Genomic DNA, 22823 nt, shown 5'->3' with positions numbered 1-22823 from the left:
ATAAATCACAAATAATGTATAAAATGTTCCCTTAGGTCTCAAATAATATTAATATAGCCCCTAAATGAAAAGAATGTAATCCAGAGTTCTATCATTTCACCAAAGAATAACTAAACCAAAACTCTATTTGAGTGCCAAGTTACTTATTGATTATTAAAAAAAAATGGTTACGAATCCTCTTCCTATTCAAACCAACCTGATAGGGTGTGTTTTGTAGTTTAGACTGTCTTACAGCAGCTGCTGCCCCACCATATGTCGTTTTTCCAGGGTAAAAAGGAGAATCTCCAAGCTGACTTGTTTTAAGAACTGAAGAATTCCCAAGTGACTGCACAAAAACATAATGGTAAATTATAAGCAATAAACACTCAAAACTAACATGGTTAAATCACATCAAATTAGTACTCACAGGAGAAAGTGTTCCAAAGACAGACAAGTTGAATGCTGGTTTTTTTGAGCTGGTGGCAGTGTGCTGTGAGAGTGAATGAGAACGTTCAGCCTCTGGGGACCACAGAGGTGGCACTGAAGTGTTCTTTGAAACAGCTATATCTGAAACAAGAATATGCAATGCATAGTAATGCCACTAATTACAAGGCCTATATTTTTATAAATTGAAAATGACAACCAAGTTAGAAAAAATTATCCCATGAAATTTATTTTTACTACCAAAATTATATACTACCAAATGCCAAGAATACCTTTATCAGAAGCTCTTGAAGAAAAACCACTGGTGGTTGAGATGTTATCATCATCATGCTGAGAGGTAGAATCTTTAATTTCCTTTACGAGGGAAAATCCAGAACTGCCAATTGGGAATGCCGAAGATGTGGAGGGCTGACAGTGTAACGCAGGAGATTCCAACATGGAGAAATTCAGATGGCTCCGATGAAGGGAAGGCCTTGTTAATACATCTGGATAATTTGAAGCAGTACTAGTTGTTGAGGGTTCTTAAAAGAAAAGCATTAATATTATGAATACTCAACTTAGAAAAAGCAATATACTGTCAAAACAAAACAGTGTTTGTTTCAAGAAAATATACTGTATAATAAATATAGCTTCAATTCAAAACACTGAAGCCTCCCATAAGCCCAATTTAAAATATTCTTTAGCCAAAGTTTCAACTAACTGAAATTTACCTAACCTAGTGTCAAAATATACTTCATTATCAAATACACTTCTAAAAGTACAAGCTTCTTGATTTCCCTTGAATTGGTATTATAAAACGTGCTCAATAAGAAAGAAAAAAAACAATAAAATCTGCTCATGGAAAAATAAAAGCAAAGAAGCTATATAAGAAAGTCATAAAACAAAAAGGTAAGTCCATCCCTCCAGAAACAACCCGTATTAAATTTGTATATCCTCTAATGGAATACTATTCAGTCAATAAAAAAAGAATGAAATTTTGCCATTTTGCATCAACATGGACGGACGTGGAGAGTATTAGAAAGTATTATGCTTAGTGAAATAAGTCAGCAAATGGCAAATAGTGTATGACATCACTTACATGAGGAATCTAAAAAATAGAACTAATGAATATTACAAAAAAGAAACAGACTCACAAATACAGAGAACAAACTAGTAGTTACCAGTGGAGAGAGAGAAGTGGGTGGGCACCAGACAGGGGTAGGGATAGTGAGAGATACAAACTACTACATATAAATGTATAAGCTACAAGGACATATTTATTGTACAGCACAGGGAACACAAGCGATATTTTACAATAACGATAAAGGGAGAATAACCTTTAAAAACTGTGAATCACTATGTTGTACATCTGAAACATATAATACTGTAAATCAATTATATCTCAAAAAAATTTGTATATCCTCTCAGACATTCTGTATGCATACACATTTTCCCTAATCACATAATCATGCTTATGCATTATGTTCTGTGACTTGTTTTTTTCATTTATCATATAATTTTGTCTCCACATACAGAGCACATTCCATGTGAAGACCACATTCTATTTTATCAGACTGATTTAGCATCATTATTTATGTAATTGTTTTCTCAATATTCTATCAAACATACAAGCACTTATATTTGCAGACTTTGTATTCTTTTTGGATAAATCCATGGTTCTTTAAATATGTAAGAGAAACATGAGGAGAAATTATTTAAGAAATATGCCTAAGTGACCCACAAAAAATCTGACTGTAAGTCTGAAATTGGGCCCATAAAGCAGCCTAAGTACTGCAAGGTATCCTCAGAATCAATGGATAAACAATAATTTGTGGAACTGCCCTGTCATACTGGATCAGAGTACATGCTCACTTTTGCTTATGAGAGATACTGTGGATCCAAAGGTTTTCTGTTAAGCTATACTGCATAAATAGTAAATGACAATGTATATTTCCCCCATGCTCTCCAACACTGGATAATAATAACCTTTTCTGATTTCTGTCAATCTGCTGTGTCCAGTGGCATCATTACTATCTGCATTTATTTAAATGACATATTGAACACCCTTCCCTGTTCATTAGTCATTTATATTTCTTCTGTTAACTGCTCATTGATATAGTTTATCTTGCTAATAAAATTAGTCCAATCTGGTTTTTGATCAGTAAGATTAGTGTGACATGATCTGAAATATCACAACTAATTTTTTTCACTGTTGGTTGAAACCATTATTTTTTTGATGGTGTCCTTTGTAATACAGAAAATAATATGTATTTTTACAGAGACTTCTACCATTCCAAGACTAAGAAATAAAAAATTTTACTCTCTTCTTTTTGGTAGTATTGTTTTATTTCAATATAATGTTTAATCTTGATTCCATATGGAATCAGTTATGATGAAGTAGTCAGGGAATGATTTAGCTTCATTGTTTTCCAAATGGTTAGTCTGTTTATATTCTAAAATAATCTTCTTAAGTAAGCCATCTTTTCCTCACTGATCGAGAAGCCACCACTACCACATAGTAAATTCTAGGAGGCCTTCCCCAACGATATATATCTATACCAGTACCATAATGTTTTAAATCCTATAGCTTTATAACACATTTAATACCTGTAAAAGTTACTCTGACTTACATCACATTTCCCTTACTCTTTTTCAGGATTTCTCTATTCATTTTCTGGTGTATTTTTAAGAACTTTAGAATCATTTGTGAAGTTTCCAAAAGACTCTCTTCCAGTTAGGCTGGAATAAGTGAGGCCCTAGACTAGCCCTTCTTACTGTAAGTAACTATAAAAGTGGACAATATACATGAGGTAGTAACTTTCAGACAACAGAAAACGGACAAGAAAAACTCACAGTGAGCCCTATCACTACCCAGCTGTCTAGGAACATTTCCAGACCTGGCAGAGAGAGTTGGAGTCAAAGCAAAATACAGTAGGCAGAAATCAGAATTAAGGGTATTGAACAGTAGAAAACTACGCAGGAAGGGGCCTCCAGAAGTCTACACAGGAGTGTCCAGAGCGTGGACGGGCTATACACACACAGAGCAAGACCACCTAAGGCTTACCAAATAGCAGCTGCTATGAAATTGAGAAAACAGCTACTAGAAGGTTGATCAGTGCTAGGGGGAAAAAGCAGTGCTGAGGACAGTGAAGTTCCAAGACTGCCAGAATTTAGAGGCCCCATAAACACTTCCTTAAATAACCCTGGCATTCAGCTGAGATACCAGAAGAGCTTTCCCTTGAGACCAAGGGCCATGTCCTAGAACAAGACCTGCTGTAAACCCACCTAAAAAGCCACAGAGGAGACAGAGTTTGAAAAAGCCACAGAGGAGACAGAGTTTGGAGGCTAAATCCCTCCACCTTAGGGGACTTAACACACACCTTAGATTTTCCACAGATGGACATTAATAAAACATAAAACTATATAAGAGTTCAAAATGATCATTCAGTAACAACTGCTTGCTGAAACAAGAATCAATACTTCTCAGAGGAAGACAACAGAACCCAGAATCTCCATCCATATTCTACAAAATAATTTAGTCAAAAGTCACTTGAAAAATCACATTTTAAAAAATGCTTCTATTGTTTCACCATGACACATGATTTCTGGCCTGTGGATGACTGACATATTAAGCAGTGGTTTCCATATTCCAAGTATAAATAAAGAACAATAGATTTGCCATATATATGAAAAACTAACAGCTAACATCATACCTAATGGTGAAAGACTGATTTTCCTCCAAGACCAGGAATAAGATAAGAATGCCTGCATTCCCCACTTCTATTTAACACAGGATTGGAAACTCTAGCTAGAGTAATAAGGCAAGAAAAAGAAACTAAATTCATCCAAATTGGAAGGGAAGAAGTAAAATTATGTTTTCAAATGATATATCTTATACGCAGAAATCCCTAAATATTCCACCAAAAAAAGTGTTAGAATAAACAAATTCGGCAAAGTAGCAGAATACAAAATCAACATACAGGGCTTCCCTGGTGGCGCAGTAGTTGGGAGTCCGCCTGCCAATGCAGGGGACACGGGTTCGTGCCCTGGTCCGGGAAGATCCCACATGCCGCGGAGCAGCTAGGCTCGTGAGCCATGGCCGCTGAGCCTGCGCATCCGGCGCCTGTGCTCCGCGACGGGCGAGGCCATAACAGTGAGGCCCGCGTACCGCAAAAAAAAAAAAAAAAAAATCAACATACAAAAATCAGTTTTGTTTCTATACACTAACAATGAACAATCTAAAAAGTAAATAAAGAAAATGACTGCATTATTAATAGCTTCAAAAAGAATAAAACACTTAGGAATTAACTAAGGAAGGAAGTGAAAGACTTGCATGATGAAAACTACAAAACATTGCTGAAAGAAATTTAAGAAGATGTAATAAATGGGAAGACATCCCATGTTCTTAGGTTGGAAGACCTAATGTTGTTAAAATGTCAATACTACCCAAAGTGATTTGCAGATTCAATGCAATTCCTTTAAAAAAACCAATGACTTTTTTTGACAAAATAGAAAAATTCATCCTAAAGTTCTTATGGAATCTCAAGGGACCACTTATAACCAAGATAATCTTGAAAAAGAACAACATTGGAGATCTCACACTTCCTGATTTCAAAAACTTATTTCCAAACAGTAATCAAAAGTATGCTGCTGGCATAAAGACAGACAGGTAGACCAATGGAAAAGAATAGAGAACCCAGAAATAAACCCTTGCATACATGGTCAAATGATCCTTGACACAGTGCCAAGACCAATCAATGAATGGGGAAAGGGCAGTCTCTTCCACAAATAATCTTGGGAAAACTGGATACGCACAGGCAAAAGAAGGAAACTGGACCCTTATCTTACACTATATACAAAAATAAACCCAACCTGTTTTAAAGACCTAACATAAGACCCCAAACTGTAAAACTTATAGGAAAAAAAACAGAGAAAAGCTTCAAGACATTAGTCTTGGCAGTGATTTCTTAGATATGACAGGCAACAAAAGAAAAAAGACATGTGGGACTATATAAAACTTAACTTTTGTGCACTAAGACACAATCAAGAATAAAAAGGCAACTTACAGAATGGTAGAAAATGTTTGCAAATCATATATATGATAAGGGGTTAATATCTAGAACACATAAAAGACTCCTATAACTCAACAACAATAACAAATCAAATAACCTGATTAAAAACTGGGCAAAGGACTTGAACAGACATTTCTCCAAAGATGATATACAAACAACCAAAAGCATATGAAAAGATGCTCAGCACCACTAGTCATCAGAAAAATGCAAATGAAAACCACAGTGAGATACCACTTCACACTCATTAGGACAGCTACTATCAGAAAAAAAGAAAGTAATGTTGGCATGCATGTGGAGAAGCTAGAAACCTTGTGCACTGTTGAGAGGAAATGTAAAATGGGTGTGGCCACTGTGGAAAACAGTATGGTGGTTCCTCAAAAAATTAAAAATAGAATTACCATATGACCCAGCAATTCCACTTCTGGGTATATATCCAAAAGAACTGAAAGCAGAGTCTCAAAGAGATGTGTACAACCATGTTTCTAACAGCATTATTCACAAGAGCCAAAGGTGGAAGTAACGTTAAGCATCCATCAACAGATGAATGAATAAATAAATGTGGTAAATACATACAGTGAATGTTCTTCAGCCTTAAAAAGGAAATAAATTCTGATATATGCTACAATAATGTGAATGAACTTTGAAGACATTCTGCTAAGTGAAATAAGTCAGTCACAAAAGATTAAATACTGTATGATTCTACTCATATAAGGTACGTAGTCAAAGTCATAGAGAAAACTACAGTGGTGTTTGCCAGGGGCAGGGGGGAGGGGGAATGGGGAATTAGAATTTAATGTATATGTAATAATTTCTTATCAAGCTTGCTCAAGTTAAGACAGAAACTGGCTGGAGCTTCGAAATCTACTGGTATCGGCATTTAAACCTATTGGCATCTAAAGATTATCATATTTCAATTTCTCTGCAGTCAGGATTCATACATATACAGGCTGAAATGTTTCTTAGAGTATTAAGTATTCTAACTTTGTAGTATGTTATATCCTAAAAGTGCTTTTTACTTACCCATTCTCTCATGCCTACAGCAGTTCATCCTATAGGATAAAAGTGATAGGACAACTTTCTAGATATTGGCAGACATTTACTAAATCTAGTATATACAGAAGCTATAGAGAAAAAAGAAATCTAGTATGATATACTTCTACTGGAAGGTATGCTGCTAATAGCAATGCCAGTTTTTTACAGAGCTTCCTTAACCTCCAAATCAGGCCCAATAAAGGATGCATTTGGGGATAATAAGACTAAATAAGGCCACATCATCTACAGATTCACATCAGCCGTAAATGCCCAGTTTCTAAGAGTACACCTATGATCACATAGTATCAATCAGCCAATGCAGTCTACAACTTCAATCTACTGCTGACTAGCATACTAAATATGCCATTGTGGGGCTCTCAGAGGCCTGAACTCTTACTGAATCAATAAAAATCTAACGGGTACATTATTTGAGGTTCTTCTCACTGATCCATTTCATTACCCTAGCAGAAGAAATCTAGACCCCTAATGGCTCACCATCATTAAGACAGTCAGTACAAGGAGGTACATATAAGCAGACAGTTGCAGACAACAGATCTGAAAGGGGCCACAGATTCTATAACTGTCATACTGCACTGTGCTATTTGAAGAATGTCCTATACGCTCCAGCTCCAGTTACTATTAATACAAAAGTTACAGTGGTGAAATTACTATTTAGTAAACAACACTCAGGACTGTTATATCTAAATTATTTTAAGCTTTTGATAATTTTACACTACTTTAAAAGCAAGTATATCTAAGTTATTTTTTGTGGTACGCGGGCCTCTCACTGTTGTGGCCTCTCCCGTTGCTGAGCACAGGCTCCGGACGTGCAGGCTCAGCGGCCATGGCTCACGGGCCTAGCCGCTCCGCGGCATGTGGGATCTTCCCAGATCAGGGCACAAACCTGTGTCCCCTGCATCAGCAGGCGGACTCTGAACCACTGTGCCACCAGGGAAGCCCTCTAAGTTGTTTTGAGAATGCATTGTCAAATTTAAGAGTAATGTTTCACAGAGTAAACATAAACTGATTTGCTACATCTAGTAAGATCTATATTCACCATACTGGGGAGTTATCAACAGTACTGTAGTCACACATGTGACTACAACTATTGAATAAATACTTTGAGAAAGGTGGAGGCAGATTGTGAGACGAGAACTGCCTGGAACTTACAGATTTTAAGACAGGAGCAGGAGTCAGCTCTTAGACAAGACAGAGGGAAAATGCCATCAAGTTTTTGAAGTTAATATCAGAAAGCTGTTCACAATTTGCTGCTAAATAATCAGGGGAGTTAGACGGAGAAGGTAGGTAAATAGATGTGGGAATAAAGAAAACAAAGTCAGCCATAAGCTCGTTGTCTTTGAAGCTGGGTTACAGGTACATGGAGGTTCATTGTACTATCCTCCTTACTTTTGTAGTTTGAAAATTTCCACAATAATTTAAATTTAGAAGTTATTCACAAAGGTGTGTGTAATATACACATAACAGAAAAGCTACCTTACAAACCTAATAATATAATGAATAAAATCCAAGTTGGAATTAACCTTGGCAGACCACTGAATTAATTCCATAATTTCAATGAAAATACAAACGGAAAAGAACTTTACAGATGTAAAATGAGAAACGCCATTAATCTCACAGCTGAATTAAATTCTTCAAGTTAGTTAATCCCCACAAGCATACTCATTAGGATGCAAAAGAAGGTTTCAGTCACTGTAGATATATGCTGCTGCACACTAAAAGTCTCCAGTCAAAAGAAAGAAAGAAGCTGTGGTCCCATTTGATGTCCAGAAAAGAGAACAATATAGAAGCAGTCACCTTAGAGATCTACCAAATAAAACCTCAAGATGGTTGCTGGTAATATATTAGAAAGAAATCTTGAACAGTACAGATATTAAAACTCCCTAAGTTACTCTAATAAAAATAAGCAAGGATTTGAAGACTAAGCCAAACTGAATATCACTAAGAAAACTTAGATTTGCCATTTCTCCCAAGTAAGAATCACTCTTTCAGCCCATTTCACCCTCACTAGTTTTCCCTTATAAGCAAATCAGGCAGGAAAATAAGTTACTAAGTATACCAAAATTAATAGGCACATATCCACATCAATTATTTAGGCAAGACAAGATTTCAGAGTTCAAAAACATTTTTATAATTATAAGTCAAAACATGTAGTGAAAGAAAAAATATATAAACTGAAAGAAACATATACTTGAGGGATAAAGTGGACTTCATCAAAATTTAAAATTTTGTGCTTCAAAGGACACCATCAAGAAGCCAGAATAGGAGAAAATACTTGCAAATCATATACAGGTAAGGGCTTATATCCAGAATATGTGAAGATCTCTTTCAATTCAACTATAAAAAGACAAATAACCCAGTTAAAAATGGAAAAGGGGGATCTGCATAGCCATTTCTCCAAAGATGTATAAATGGCCAATAAGCATGAAATAAGCTCAATAAGCTCATTATTAGTCATCAGGGAGATGCAAAACAACACGAGATACCACTCCACGTCTACCAAAATAGGTATAATTTATGTTTTTTTAAAAAAGGAAAATTAGTATTTGTGAGGTTGTAAAGAAATTGCATTCTTCATACACCGCTGGTGGGAAGGTAAGATGGTGTAGCCACTTTAGAAAAACAGTTTTTCCTCAAAATGTAAAATTACCAGATGACCCAGCAATTCTCCTCCTAGGTATATACCCAAGAGAAAACATATCCACACAAAAATGTGCATAGTAATACTCAAACTGGCACTGTTCATAATACCCCAAAAGTAGAAACAATACAAATGTCCATCAACGGATGAATGGATAAATAAAATGTAGTTTCTCCATTCCATGAGCTATTACCTGGCAATAAAAAGGAAGTTCTGATACATGCTATGACATGGATGAACCTTGAAGACATTATGCTAAGTGAAATAAGCCAGTTACAAAAGACCACATATTTTATGATTCCATTTATATGAAATGTCCAGTATACAGATTGGTGGTTGCCTAGGGCTGGAGGGGTAGGGATGGGGAGGGACTACTAATGGGTATAGGATTTTGCGGTGATGGGGAGGGAAGGATGGTGATTAAAATGTTCTAAAATTGACTGTGGTGACTGAACAACTCTGTATATACCAAAAACCACTGAACTATACAATTTAAATGGGTGAGTCCTATTGTTAGGTGAAGTACATCTCACTAAAGCTGTAAAAAATATATAAAGTGAAATGACAGAGTAATATTCCCAAATATGTCACATTCATGGGTTACACTGAAGCTATTTAATACTTGTAAACTCCACAAAAACGCCATAAACGGATCCACAAAAGCATTTAAAATGCAGGGTCACTCAGTGGTAAGATTAATGAAGTGGCCCAGCTGCACTAGCTGCAGAGGACAGAAGACAACTGCAGTGACACCATACCCAAGTCCGTGTGCTGTGGGAAGCACTGCCACGCTGCTCCTTTAGTGCCACGACCTACTCAAAGGGCTTCAACTTTACTTTTTTCAAAACCACTTCTGAGGGTACAGAGGAGAACAAAGATTATCTTGACCAAAGCCACATGACTAACAATTGGTGTTATGAAAATTCAAACCCAAAGTCTAACAGCAGAGCTTGCACCCTCAACTGATATATTTCAGCCTCCCTTAATAAACAAAAAAGCTGATAAATAAAAAAGATTTCTAATTTGAAGGTGATCATCACCCTCCTCCAACACCGTTTCTGTACTACACAATTAGATTTACCATAGCCAGGTAACATAAACATATTTTAAATTAAGGCATGAAAACCTATCATTCACAACAAAATATCCACATTCCATTTACCTTCTGTATTACTGACTGTTGGCTCAGGAGTGATTCTCCCATCATGAATGTTAGGGTTCTCCTCATCAGCATATATTATATGGTCATCTTCCCTATTTTCCGGCCACTGTGCCACCTCTCTTGTGTCTGTTGAGCAGCTACATACGTCTTCACTCTTGTTAAAGTATCTTTGTAACCATCCTGGCACAATATTCTTAACAGATTCTGTAACCCTGCTGAGAATGCCCTGTTGGGGGGAAAACATGTAAGGCAGTTTTAGAAATTTATCTTTTAAATAAGTACCTATTTACAGAAAGCCATACCAAGCAAAACACAACTGTTTCCAACAAAGTTTCCTAAAATTCAGTTACGTGAGTTAATGTTGACGTAATGTATTTTACAAATTCTATACTTTATAAAATTCCTACTTTTTTCTTTCTTTCATATGCATATGTCCATGAGCCAATAATTGTCCCAAATGGCCATACTATTCTAATCTTTAAAAAACTCACAGGTCTTCAACTAAGCAATATAAATTTTAGATTTAGTAATAAGATATGCACTAAAATGTTATAATCCCAGACAAAAGGCATCCATCTTGATCCCAGCATATTAAAAGAAGCAATAAATACCTTCAACAGCTTCCTCAAATATTTTATTGCACATTCTTTAAGAATAAAAATTTAGACAAATGAGAATTTTTTTAAAAGGCAATAAGACAACTAATCCAACATAATAAACTCAAGAAATAATCTAAGATTTTTTTTCAATGGTAAAATTTTGTTATATCAAATGTTGCCTGAAAACCAATTATTTTATTACAGTAACTTTTAAAGGGAGAAAAAGATGTGGTATAACAACTACCAGCATTATTAACATTCATCATAGAACAGACACTGTTCTCAGCAGTTTAAACATATTATTCAATTTAATCCTCACAATAATTTTATGAAATTGGTTTTAACCGTGCCACTTTACATATGAAGAGAGACAATGAAGTTAAGTAACTTGCCCAGGTACAAACACAACTGCTGTGGTATATCTAGGATAGAGTAAAAGCATTGACTTCGGGGTTGGCAGGCTGTACTACGATTTACTCTAGGTAAATAAGAATAACACTCTCTCCTACTATTACCTGATAGGAATTACAATGAAGATCAAATGAAGTAATGTGAAAGCACTTCACAATTTACTAAATATTAACAGAAACATACACTGATAATTTTATTACTAATGAGAAAAAAAATTAGCAGAAACAAGCTGGGGTGAGGTAATCAGTTTTAGGCAACAATTCCCTTCACAGAATAGGATTTCAGAGAGAAAGTCACGGAAGGGAAAGAATGAATCAGCAGGTACAAAAAAAAAAAACAGTAAAGTTAAGGCAGAACACATGAACCTTGAAAGCAAACCCAAGACAAAGAGGCCTTGAAAAATTCTGTCAATAGGAAAGATGGAAGACACCTCTGATATAAGCACTTGAATAGTATTTTCCTGATTATCTGAAAAGCTGTAGGTAACAACTGGGAAAAAAGTAATTACTTTTCCTCCAAACAGAAACTTTGAACAGATCTACATTGTGTAAGATCTCTAACAACACATGAAGCCAGCAGCCCTAGAATACTCACTAATGAAAAACACAAATTCACTGTTCCCCTTTTCTATGCCAATGTTACACAGTATTAGTTTCTTTGGAAAGAAAGATTCTATACCTACTCCAAGATTTAACATTTATAAAAACATTCATGTTTATTATTTTGCTAATTATTTATATTTAAATATTTATTTACCCCCTCCCCATATTCCAAAAGACTTGAAAGTGCTTTCAATACATAACACAGTTTAAATAAGAAAAAAAAAAAGACACACTTGATACAAAGCGATGTTGTAAGGCACTACAGCAAGAACTTAGTGTAAAATAAATCTTTTGTAGACTTCCTCTAAGGGGTTTAGCTACTAAAAGTATCAGAGATTCCTGTGATCTCTAGTCACTGAAGGAGGCAAGTACAGAACAACTTAAAATTAGCACCGTACTTAACCAAAGGTCACTTATGTGGCAGCATTAGGTATTGTGGAGAATAATCAGTAAAAATTGAACAGTCAAAATGGATTAAAAAAAAAAAAAGCTCCTTCGTTGAAACTCATGAATTTTGCTTGGAGACCTTCTCTTTTCTAAACTAAAATGTAACCAATTTATTTAGTCTCAGCCCAGAGCAGCTTAGTACAAAATTACAGTGAGAGGGCTTCCCTGGTGGCGCAGTAGGTAAGAATCCGCCTGCCAATGCAGGGGACACGGGTTCGAGCCCTGGTCCGGAAAGATCCCACATGCCGCAGAGCAACTAGGCCCGTGCACCACAAGTACTGAGCCCATGGGCCACAACTACTGAAGCCCGTGCACCTGGAGCCTGTGCTCCACAACAAGAGAAGCCACCACAATGAGAAGTCCCCGCACCACAGCGAAGGGTAGCCCCCGCTTGCCTCAACTAGAGAAAGCCCGCATGCAGCAACGAAGACCCAATGCAGCCAAAAATAAATAAATAAAATAAATAAATTTTTAAAAAAATTACAGTGAGAGAGGAATTACTAATGGCACAATGAATGACAGCATGATGCACTTGACAACAAAATTAAATACAGATGCTAAAATTGACCTGGAACCATTATTAAAAAGAAATATCCCCTTACTTCAATATGCCTCTATAGGGTAAATGACCCTAAGTCATCAAGAAAAGTTAAATTAAGCTCAGTATACCCTAGTACTAGTGGTTCCCAAGATGTGGTCCCTTCACCATTTATATCTGCATTACCTAAGGCCCAACCCCAGCCCTACTAAATTCAGGAGACAGGGCTCACCTGTTTTCACAAACCTTCCCAAGTGAACCTGATGTATGCTATAGTTTGAGAACCACCAATCTCATTAAAGAGATTAGGAAATTAGATACATTTCAGGAAATCACAATACAATTCAGGGAAGAAATCCCTCTACAAGAGGTGAATAAAATTATGTATACTTAAATCTTAATATTCAGTTATCTGGAAAACATACATGTGGAGCACTAGTCAGACAATAATTAAAATATATCATAATATTAAAATGCTATTTAATGAATCAGAAAAACAAATCTTATAGTGGACTGTGCTGAATACAATGTGGATTAATAACTATTTCCCCAGTGTTTCCCAAACTGTAGCCATGATTTTTACCTGTACTGTTATTTAATGGTTTTCTTTCTATTTATTTTATTTCTCTTAATAAAGTTTTTCCTATACGATAAAATCTTCCTGACTGGCTGTCTCAACGAACTGGCTTCTGGATTGGCTCATGAGAGATTCTGGAGGATATTAGATATTAGAGTATGGGAGGAAAGAGAAGTCTTTCTTCCTGTGCTCCCTCTGCTCAAGCGCCCCTTCTCCAAAACTACAGCTCCAGCCAGGTAGCCCTTCCTCCACTCCAGTTGCACAGATTCTTCCCTTTATCCATCCAGTCCTAGGGATGGTAGCAGCTTCCCACTGTTGCTAGTCTCTGGGTATCCTGCTATCCTGCATGTTATTCCTTTAATCACCACCATATCTTTGAGTAGACTCTTTCTTAAAGATATTTCGGCTGAACCATCTGGAGAACTGTTTCCTGTTGGGTCCTTACTTGTTAAATTTGTTTTCTAATTAACATGAAAAATAAAAAGTCAGTCCACGTATCAGTTAGATTCATCTTCTTTAGCAACAATGGAACACATATACCACACTTGGGGAAGCACTCACTATCCAAAAGTTACATCCAACTTTTATCTCTGTAAAACAGTACATAAACGGACCAGGAAAGAGGCTTACCCTGATGAATATTTTAATATCTTATCTAGCTCACAGAGGTAAAAGGCAAACATTGCTTTTCTTCATTTAATCTATACTTATTGATCACATACTACATGTCAGGCAAGAACACTAGGGATAAAAAACAGGGAACAGGTTCCTGCCCTCTTGGAGCTTAGATCCTAAGTTAGGGAGACAAATAAGTATAACATGTAACACATGATATGGTGATTCAGTGCTATGGGCAGCAATAAAGCAATAAAGGGAAGCAAAATAGGGATAGTCGTTTTATATATGCAAAGACCTGAAAAAGTGAGAAATGAGCCATGTACGTTTCTAGCAGAGAAGTATTATAGGCTGAGAAAGCAAAAGGTGCAAAGACTCACATGTAGGAATGTCCTTGGCACGTGCCATCCAAGCTTCTCGTAACGCTGTTAATAAATGCAAAACCTGATAGACCTGAAATAACTATTTCGATCCTTCAAAATTCCCCTTTAATCATGTGTGTGTGCACGTACATGTATGTGTGAGAATGTACGTGTAACCTTTTGTTCTGTGGCTTATCTAGTGACTATAAAAAAGCCTAAAAAAGTGGTTCTCAAATTGGAATCTTCAGACCAGCAGCCTTGGTTTGGTGTCACCTAAGAGCATGTTAGAAATGTACATTTGTTTTAACAAGCTCTTAAGGTGATTCTTATGCAAATTAAAGTTTGAGAACCACTGTACTAAAATCATCTAAAAACTCTGACAAGTTTCCCAATTAAGGCCATGATAAACATAACCCTGAGTATAAACTTAACTACAAAATAAACTGTTTCCGAGATTATCTCATCAAAGATGTCATACCATTATAACAACTTTCATAAATACCTACTTTATAATATGAATTCTGAAAATCAAATATAGAAGTAAATAAAAGTAAAACATAAAAGGCTACCTTTGAATCTCTTTTATTTCCAGTTAAAGACTTAACATGCTTATTTATAGTAAATAACCCACTACCAGATACTAGAAGTTTAAAAAGCTGTTAGGGAAGAGAAATCTTCTGATTATGCACAGAATAGGGTAGACTGAAGATGTAAGGGACCCTGTCTATCATATAGATTTGGAGAAGTACTTCCCTGGCGGGCAATTTTTATGAGTTTCAAAGTACTTCAGCCACTAATGGAAAACTGAGAAAAAGTGAAGGAAGCTAGAAAAGGGGGAAAAATAGTTTTCTTATGGAAGAAAAGGTTCCTTTTACAATCACCAAAGAAGGTCTATCTTTTCAAGAGTTATTGAGATAATGCGCTTCAGGTCTTTACAGGAATGGGGCAAATCAGCTTCCTATATGGACTTGAAGAAAGAATGTTTTGTGATATTAAAAATAATCAAGCAGGGCTTCCCTGGTGGCCCAGTGGTTGAGAGTCCGCCTGCCGATGCAGGGAACACGGGTTCGTGCCCCAGGCCGGGAAGATCCCGCATGCCGCGGAGCGGCTGGCCCGTGAGCCATGGCGGCTGAGCCTGCGCATCTGGAACCTGTGCTCCGCAACGGGAGAGGCCCCAACGGTGAGAGGCCCTCGTACTGCAAAAAAAATAAATAAATAAATAAGCAAGCAAACAAACCAACCAACCTTGCGGGGGAAAGAGGTACACTAAGTAAAGGTCTACTAAGCAGTGAATACTCAAATCCTACTTTACCAGAATAGCTTTCTCTCCACTTCCACAGGCTTCAGTGGTAAGCATAACTGCCATCATTGTAACTTGATGTTTAAGTTTTCCTACAGAAAATCTTCTCTGATCCTCCAAGTCTAGGACAGTCACTCACTTACATGCACCAACAGCACCCTGTACTTCCTACAGGCAATCTGTCATATGGGATGGTAATCACAGTCTATCACCTCCCCTGGAGGATCAGCTCTGTGAAGGTAGGCAACAGGTCTGTACAGTGCGCAGATTAGCTGGTGCATGATTTTAATTTTCTACAGCTGCACTAGTCAACCAGCTTTTTATTCCCACATACGAATATGCTGTGGCAAGTTTCAAAAAAGGACATCAATAATCCTAGAATTCAAAAAAAATAATAATACATTTGCTTGGTCTAACAACTTCAACTTAAATATTATTTTTGTTGCCACACTAATAGTCCTTCCTCCAAAAAACAACTTGTGAAGTTAGCCAAGAGCATGGGAAAACTGAACCATCCTCTGGAATGATAAATACCACAAAGCCAACTAAATGAAGAGAAGCAGAAAAGTAGTCAAAGAAATAAAAATTAATGAAGGGCTTATCAGAAAAAGCAACAAAACAAATGGGGCATTAAAATCTTTAAAATACTCCTCGTAGCCAAAGCAAAGTCTACACCAGATGATCCTAAGTAATGAAGTTAAATTCAAGGATTACAGGAGTGAATCTTTAAACCTGGACTGATTAAAATGATTGGATTTTTTTTATCCTCAAGAACTAAGGGTTCTTCATTTGGCAAACATGGCAAAAACAAAACAAAAACAAAACACCTCACAACAAAAACACTATCAAAATGTCACTGAGATCTAGAATAAATACTCAATTTGGGGGCCAGAAGTAAATTCAATACTATACACATATCAAGCACATCCAATCTGTAAGGTACGGTGAATATATTAGCTTTTCAAATTTCATTTAACCTGAGTTCAAGGGTTAATGAAAAAGGCTGAGGTGGGGCAAGGCTCTTCTACAATCCTAACTCAGAACTCATTTGTAATGGAAAAAAAATTCCTGTATATCGTCTCACCAATTTGTAATATCGTAATAACCAGAGACACCTCTCCTTATAAATACTATATAGCCTTCCTTCTTCTTATATAATGCTCTCTATTCCTATTAGTTTACTTGAGTTTTGACTTCAGTTCTATTCAACTGTTTTTTTGTTTTTTTGCTGCACCACGCTGTGTCGCTTGCAGGATCTTAGTTCCCCGACCAGGGACTGAACCCAGGCCCTCAGCTGTGAGAGCACAGAGCCCTACCACTAGACCACCAGGGAATTCCCTCAACTCTCCTTTCTTCACATTACCCTCTACTAAATAGCAGTATTCAGATTATAAAATCTTTCTCATGTAAACTTTACGGGATTGCTAACTATAAATATCAAACATAACCCATCTTCAGTTTTAAGGTTCTGAAGCCCTATTCTCCCAGAATACACTGCTGTTTTGATTTCTGTCTGTTCTTTCGGCTGCCTTTATTTTGTTGAAGCTTGTCACTGACCCTCAGTTTTCTTCCAGGGGCCTGTGAACTCTCTCCTTACCCACTCAACTCCCGTATCACTAGTCTCTCCACACTTCCTGGAAGTCTCATTTCATATAGATTCCCTAATCAGTTTTCCCCCTGCTCCATCCAAGCCCAAGTGAAGAACAAGGGCTAAGAACCCAAGACTTCACATGAGACTTAAAGAATATCTAATTATAAATATAAAAAAACTTAAACACTAAATAGTAAAAACCTAGATGCCATTCTAATCTTTCAGTTAGTTTCAGCTTTTTAATATATCCATTCTAACATTACTTATTTTAACAATGCATCTCTATTATAAAGTATTCAAATTCTAATGCAGTTATACTGAATCTAGTTTCAATAATCTGAATTTAACCTAAGCTATTATTTGTCACATTTTACAACCTACAGATAGTCATTTAGCAGCCAAGTTTCTCCTAACCACCCAGTCCAAATCTTTCTAGCCACGTAAAATCCATTCCTTATACTTTTCATTTCTCTTCTCAACATCAAGAGATAAACTCAAAAAACATGAGCATAGGGACTTGCCTAGTGGCACAGTGGTTAAGAATCTGCCTGCCGATGTAGGGAACATGGGTTTGAGTCCTAGTCTGTTAAGATCCCACATGCTGCGGAACAACTAAGCCCATGTGCCACAACTACTGAGCCTGTGCTCTAGAGCCCGCAAGGCACAACTACTGAGCCCACGCTCTGCAACAAAGAGAAGCCACCGCAATGAAGAGTAGCCCCCACTCGCTGCAACAAAGACCCAACGCAGCCAAAAATAAAATTAATTAATTAATTTTAAAAAACAAAACATGAGCATAATAGTTATTGTAGCTAAGAAAATTTTAAATTACAACTGGCCACAATTTTCAACGTCCTTTAAGACTAACTAATTCAGGAAGGAGAAACATGACCTGGCTTAGTCTCTTATTTTTAGAGATCTACATTATAGAGGTGGTATTAATAGATAATTAACAGTAATCAAACAACAAGGACAAGAAAAGGAGTCCCTAAGAGACCTTTCAAACTAGCAATAGGAGACACAATAAAAGCCTAAAGCAACTTAATCCACTAAAAGTTATCTACAAGATATTGTCACTTTCCTTTCACAGTCTGTTTGAAAATTGGGTGTTAAAGTTTATTCTTTAAGTCACAAGCAAAGGGGCAGGGAAGCTGAAATATCTTTAGACGGAAGAGGCGTTCTACCATCCTTTTTCCAACAGTAAACACAGTAAATTGTATCTGGTAGCAAGACTTTCAACTGGGCTTAGCAACACAGAAGAATCCTTTAAAAATATATTACAGAGAGGGCGGAGTTAAGATGGCATACTAGGAGGACGCAGAATTCGCGTCTCCTCACCACTAGGGCACCTACCAGGCACCAGTGGGGAACCACAGACACGGGAAGAACCCCCAGCGAACAGGTAGGACAGGGGGCGTGGGGAGAGTGAAGGCAGAGGAGAAGTGGAGGCTGGACGGGACTGGCGCCCCTGAGGGGCGGTTGGGGGAGGGGAAGGGATCCCACGCCCAAAGGGGGAAATTGGGGAACCACTGGGAGGGCAGAAGATCAAAAGGGAGCGTGCCCACTTGGGCCCCTGGGAGCCTGCTGAGATCCCGGGCCTGATCCTCTGCCCACCAAGGGCCCCTCCAGCTGCATGGGTCCTGAGGGACTAGGAGGGAGGGAAGGGGGAGCAAAAGTAAAGGCCGCAACTCTGGGACCAGCACCCCTGAAGTGTGGCTACGGGAAGGGAGGGGTTCCTACAGCAGCAGGACCCACACCGGTTAGGGGTCCAGTGGCTACGGGGGAGACGGTGGGGGAGGGGCACAAAGGACCGGGAGGGGCACAAAGGAACGGAAGGGAACAGGGCCCGTGCTCTCCCTGTCCACTTGGGCACCAGGACGCCTGCTGGGCTCCCAGGCCTAATCCTCTGCCCTCGGAGTCTCTCCTGCCACGCAGAGCCCAAGCCCCGCCCCTGCCCCCCCACCCAGGGCCCCACCTCTGCCCTCAGAGATCCACTCTGAGACCCCTTCCAATGCGCTGGGCCTAAACCCCTCCCACACACCCTCAACCAGGGCCCTAGGAACTCCACACTCTGGAGGCCCTCCTTTGGAGGTGCTGCCTCACCCCTTCCAAGCAGGTCCTAAGCAGAGGCCCTGCCCCACGCTTGAACAGTCACCCTGCCTAGGCCCTGCCCAACGCTAAACTCTGCTCCTGACTCAGTTCCACCCCCGCCTAAACTCCGCCAAGCTTTTTTTGACTCCCATAGCCAAGGCTTTTTTATTTTCTTTTTTCCTCTTTTAGATTGGGGTTCTGTTTTACCTTGTTGATTCACTGTTCCGATTCTTTTATATTTTTATTTTCCCTAATAAATCTTTTATTTTTCTAATTTTATTTTATTCTTTATACCTTGTTATTGTTCTCTCCTTTTGGCTTGTTGCCCCCCCCTTTTTTTCTTTTTTCTGTTGTAGTTTTATTTTAACTTGCTGCAGTTGTTTCAACTACAGTTTTATTTTTCCTAATATATTTTTTATCTTTCTAATTTTATTTTCTTTTTTATTCTTTGATACTGTAGTGCTCCTTTTTCTCTCTCTCTCTTTTTTTTTTTTTTTTTTATCGTGCCACAAAACTTGCAGGATCTTGGTTCCCAGGCCACAGGTTAGGGCTGAGCTCCTGTGGTTGGGAGCTCTGAGTCCAAACCACTGGACTAACAGAGACCCTCAGACACCAGGGAATATCAATCTGAGTGAGGCCTCGCGGAAGTCCTCATCTCAGCATCAAAAACTGGCTCTATCCAACTGCCTGCAAACTCAAGCACTAGATGTCTCAGGCCAAACAACCAGTAGGACAGGAATACAGCACCACCCAAAAAAAAAAAAAAAAAAAATATATATATATATATATATATATATATATATATATATATATATAACAGACTAAGTAGCAAGGTAAAAACCTACAAGACCAAATAAATGAACACAAACTAGGCAACCTACCCCCCAAAAAATTCAGAGTAATGACAGTAAAGATGATCCAAAATCTTGGAAACAGAATGGAGAAAATACAAGACACACTTAACAAGGGTCTAGAAGAACTAAAGAGCAATCAAACAGTGATGAACAACACAATAAATGAAATTAAAAATTCTCTAGAAGGAACCAATAGCAGAATAACTGAGGCAGAAGAACGGATAAGTGACCTGGAAGATAAAAGAGCAGAAATAACTACCGCAGTGCAGAATAAAAAAAAAAAAAAAGAATGAAAAGAATTGAGGACAGTCTCAGAGACCTCTGGGACAACACTAAACGAACCAACATTCAAATTACAGGGGTCCCAGAAGAAGAAAAGAAAGGGTCTGAGAAAATACTTGAAGAGATTATAATTGAAAACTTCCCTAACATGGGAAAGGAAATAGTCAATCAAGTCCAGGAAGCAGAGTCCTATACAGGATAAATCCAAGAAGAAGTAGGCCAAGACACATATTAATCAAACTATCAAAAATTAAATACAAAGAAAAAATATTAAGAGCAACAAGGAAAAAGCAACAAATAACATACAAGGGAATCCCCATAAGGTTAACAGCTGATCTTTCAGCAGAAACTCTGCAAGCCAGAAGGGAGTGGCAGGACATATTTAAAGTGATGAAAGGGAAGAACCTACAACCAAGATTACTCTACCCAGCAAGAATCTCATTCAGATTTGATGGAGAAATTAAAACCTTTACAGATAAGCAAAAGTTAAGAGAATTCACCACCACCAAACCAGCTCTAAAACAAATGCTAAAGGAACTTCTGTAGGCAGGAAACACAAGAGAAGGAAAAGATTTAAAAAACAAACCCAAAACATTAAGAAAAGGGTAATAGGAACATACATATCGATAACCACCTTAAATGTAAATGGATTAAATGCTCCAACCAAAAGACACAGACTGGCTGAATGGATACAAAAACAACCCCATACATACGCTGTCTACAAGAGACCCACTTCAGACCTAGGGACACACACAGACTGAAAGTGAGGGGATGGAAAAGATATTCCATGCAAATGGAAATCAAAAGAAAGCTGTAGTAGCAATTCTCATATCAGACAAAATAGACTTTAAAATAAAGACCATTACAAGACACAAAGAAGGATACGACATAATGATCAAGGGATCAATCCAAGAAGAAGGTGTAACAATTGTAAATATTTATGCACCCAACATAGAAGCACCTCAATATATAAGGCAAATGCTAACAGCCATAAAAGGGGAAATCGACAGTAACACAATAACAGTAGGGGACTTTAACACCCCACTTTCACCAATGAATAGATCAACCAAAATGAAAATAAGTAAGAAAACACAGGCTTTAAATGATACATTAACCAAGATGGACTTAATTGATATTTATAGGACAGTCCATCTAAAAATAACAATACACTTTCTTCTCAAGTGCTCATGGAACATTCTCCAGGATAAATCATATCTTGGGTCACAAAGCAAGCCTTGGTAAATTTAAGAAAACTGAAATCATATCAAGTTTCTCTTCTGACCACAATGCTATGAGACTAGTTATCAATAAAAGGAAAAAAACTGTAAAAAACACAAACACATGGAGGCTAAACAATACGTTATTAAATAACCAAGAGATCACTGAAGAGATCAAAGGGGAAATCAAAAAATACCTAGAAACAAATGACAAGGAAAACACGACGACCCAAAACCTATGGGATGCAGCAAAAACAGTTCTAAGAGGGAAGTTTATAGCAATACAATCCTACCTCAAGAAACAAGAAAAATCTCAAATAAACAACCTAAACTTACACCTAAAGCAATTAGAGAAAGAAGAACAAAAACACCCCAAAGTTAGCAAAAGGAAAGAAATCACAGAGATCAGATCAGAAATAAATGAAAAAGAAATGAAGGAAACAATAGCAAAGATGAATAAAACTAAAAGCTGGTTCTTTGAGAAGATAAACAAAACTGATAAACCATTAGCCAGACTCATCAAGAAAAAAGGGAGAAGACTCAAATCAATAAAATTAGAAATGAAAAAGGGGGAGTAAAAACTGACACTGCAGAAATACAAAGGATCATGAGAGATTACTACAAGCAACTATATGCCAATAAAATGGACAACCTGGAATTCCTAGAAAAGCACAACCCTCCGAAACTGAACCAGGAAGAAACAGAAAATATAAACAAACCAATCACAAGCACTGAACTTGGAACTGTGATTAAAAATCTTCCAACAGGGTTTCCCTGGTGGTGCAGCGGTTAAGAGTCCGCCTGCCAATGCAGGGGACACAGGTTCGTGCCCCGGTCCGGGAGGATCCCACATGCCACGGAGCGGCTGGGCCCGTGAGCCACGGCTGCTGAGCCTTTGCGTCCGGAGCCTGTGCTCCACAGCGGGAGAGGCCACAACAGTGAGAGGCCCGCGTACTGCAAAAAAAAAAAAAAAAAAAAAAAAAAAATCTTCCAACAAACAGCCCAGGACC

At 37.7% G+C, this 22823-nt stretch overlaps 1 protein-coding gene across 4 annotated transcripts in view; it reads right to left on the bottom strand.

The window, feature by feature from the left end:
• Positions 1–22823, bottom strand: part of NUP153 (nucleoporin 153) — a 75219-nt gene that overhangs the window by 44425 nt on the left and 7971 nt on the right. For all 4 annotated transcript variants that reach the window (XM_060307877.2, XM_060307878.2, XM_030881336.3 and 1 more), the window contains 4 exons: positions 10328–10553; positions 696–944; positions 407–546; positions 197–325 (listed from right to left, as the gene is read on the bottom strand). In XM_060307877.2, coding sequence (XP_060163860.1) covers positions 197–325; positions 407–546; positions 696–944; positions 10328–10553 — 744 coding nt within the window. The remainder of the gene's footprint in view (positions 1–196; positions 326–406; positions 547–695; positions 945–10327; positions 10554–22823) is intronic.

This window comes from Globicephala melas, chromosome 11, assembly GCF_963455315.2.
Source record: "Globicephala melas chromosome 11, mGloMel1.2, whole genome shotgun sequence".
Taxonomy (NCBI): domain Eukaryota; kingdom Metazoa; phylum Chordata; class Mammalia; order Artiodactyla; family Delphinidae; genus Globicephala; species Globicephala melas.
This window is presented reverse-complemented; position numbering and strand designations above follow the sequence as displayed.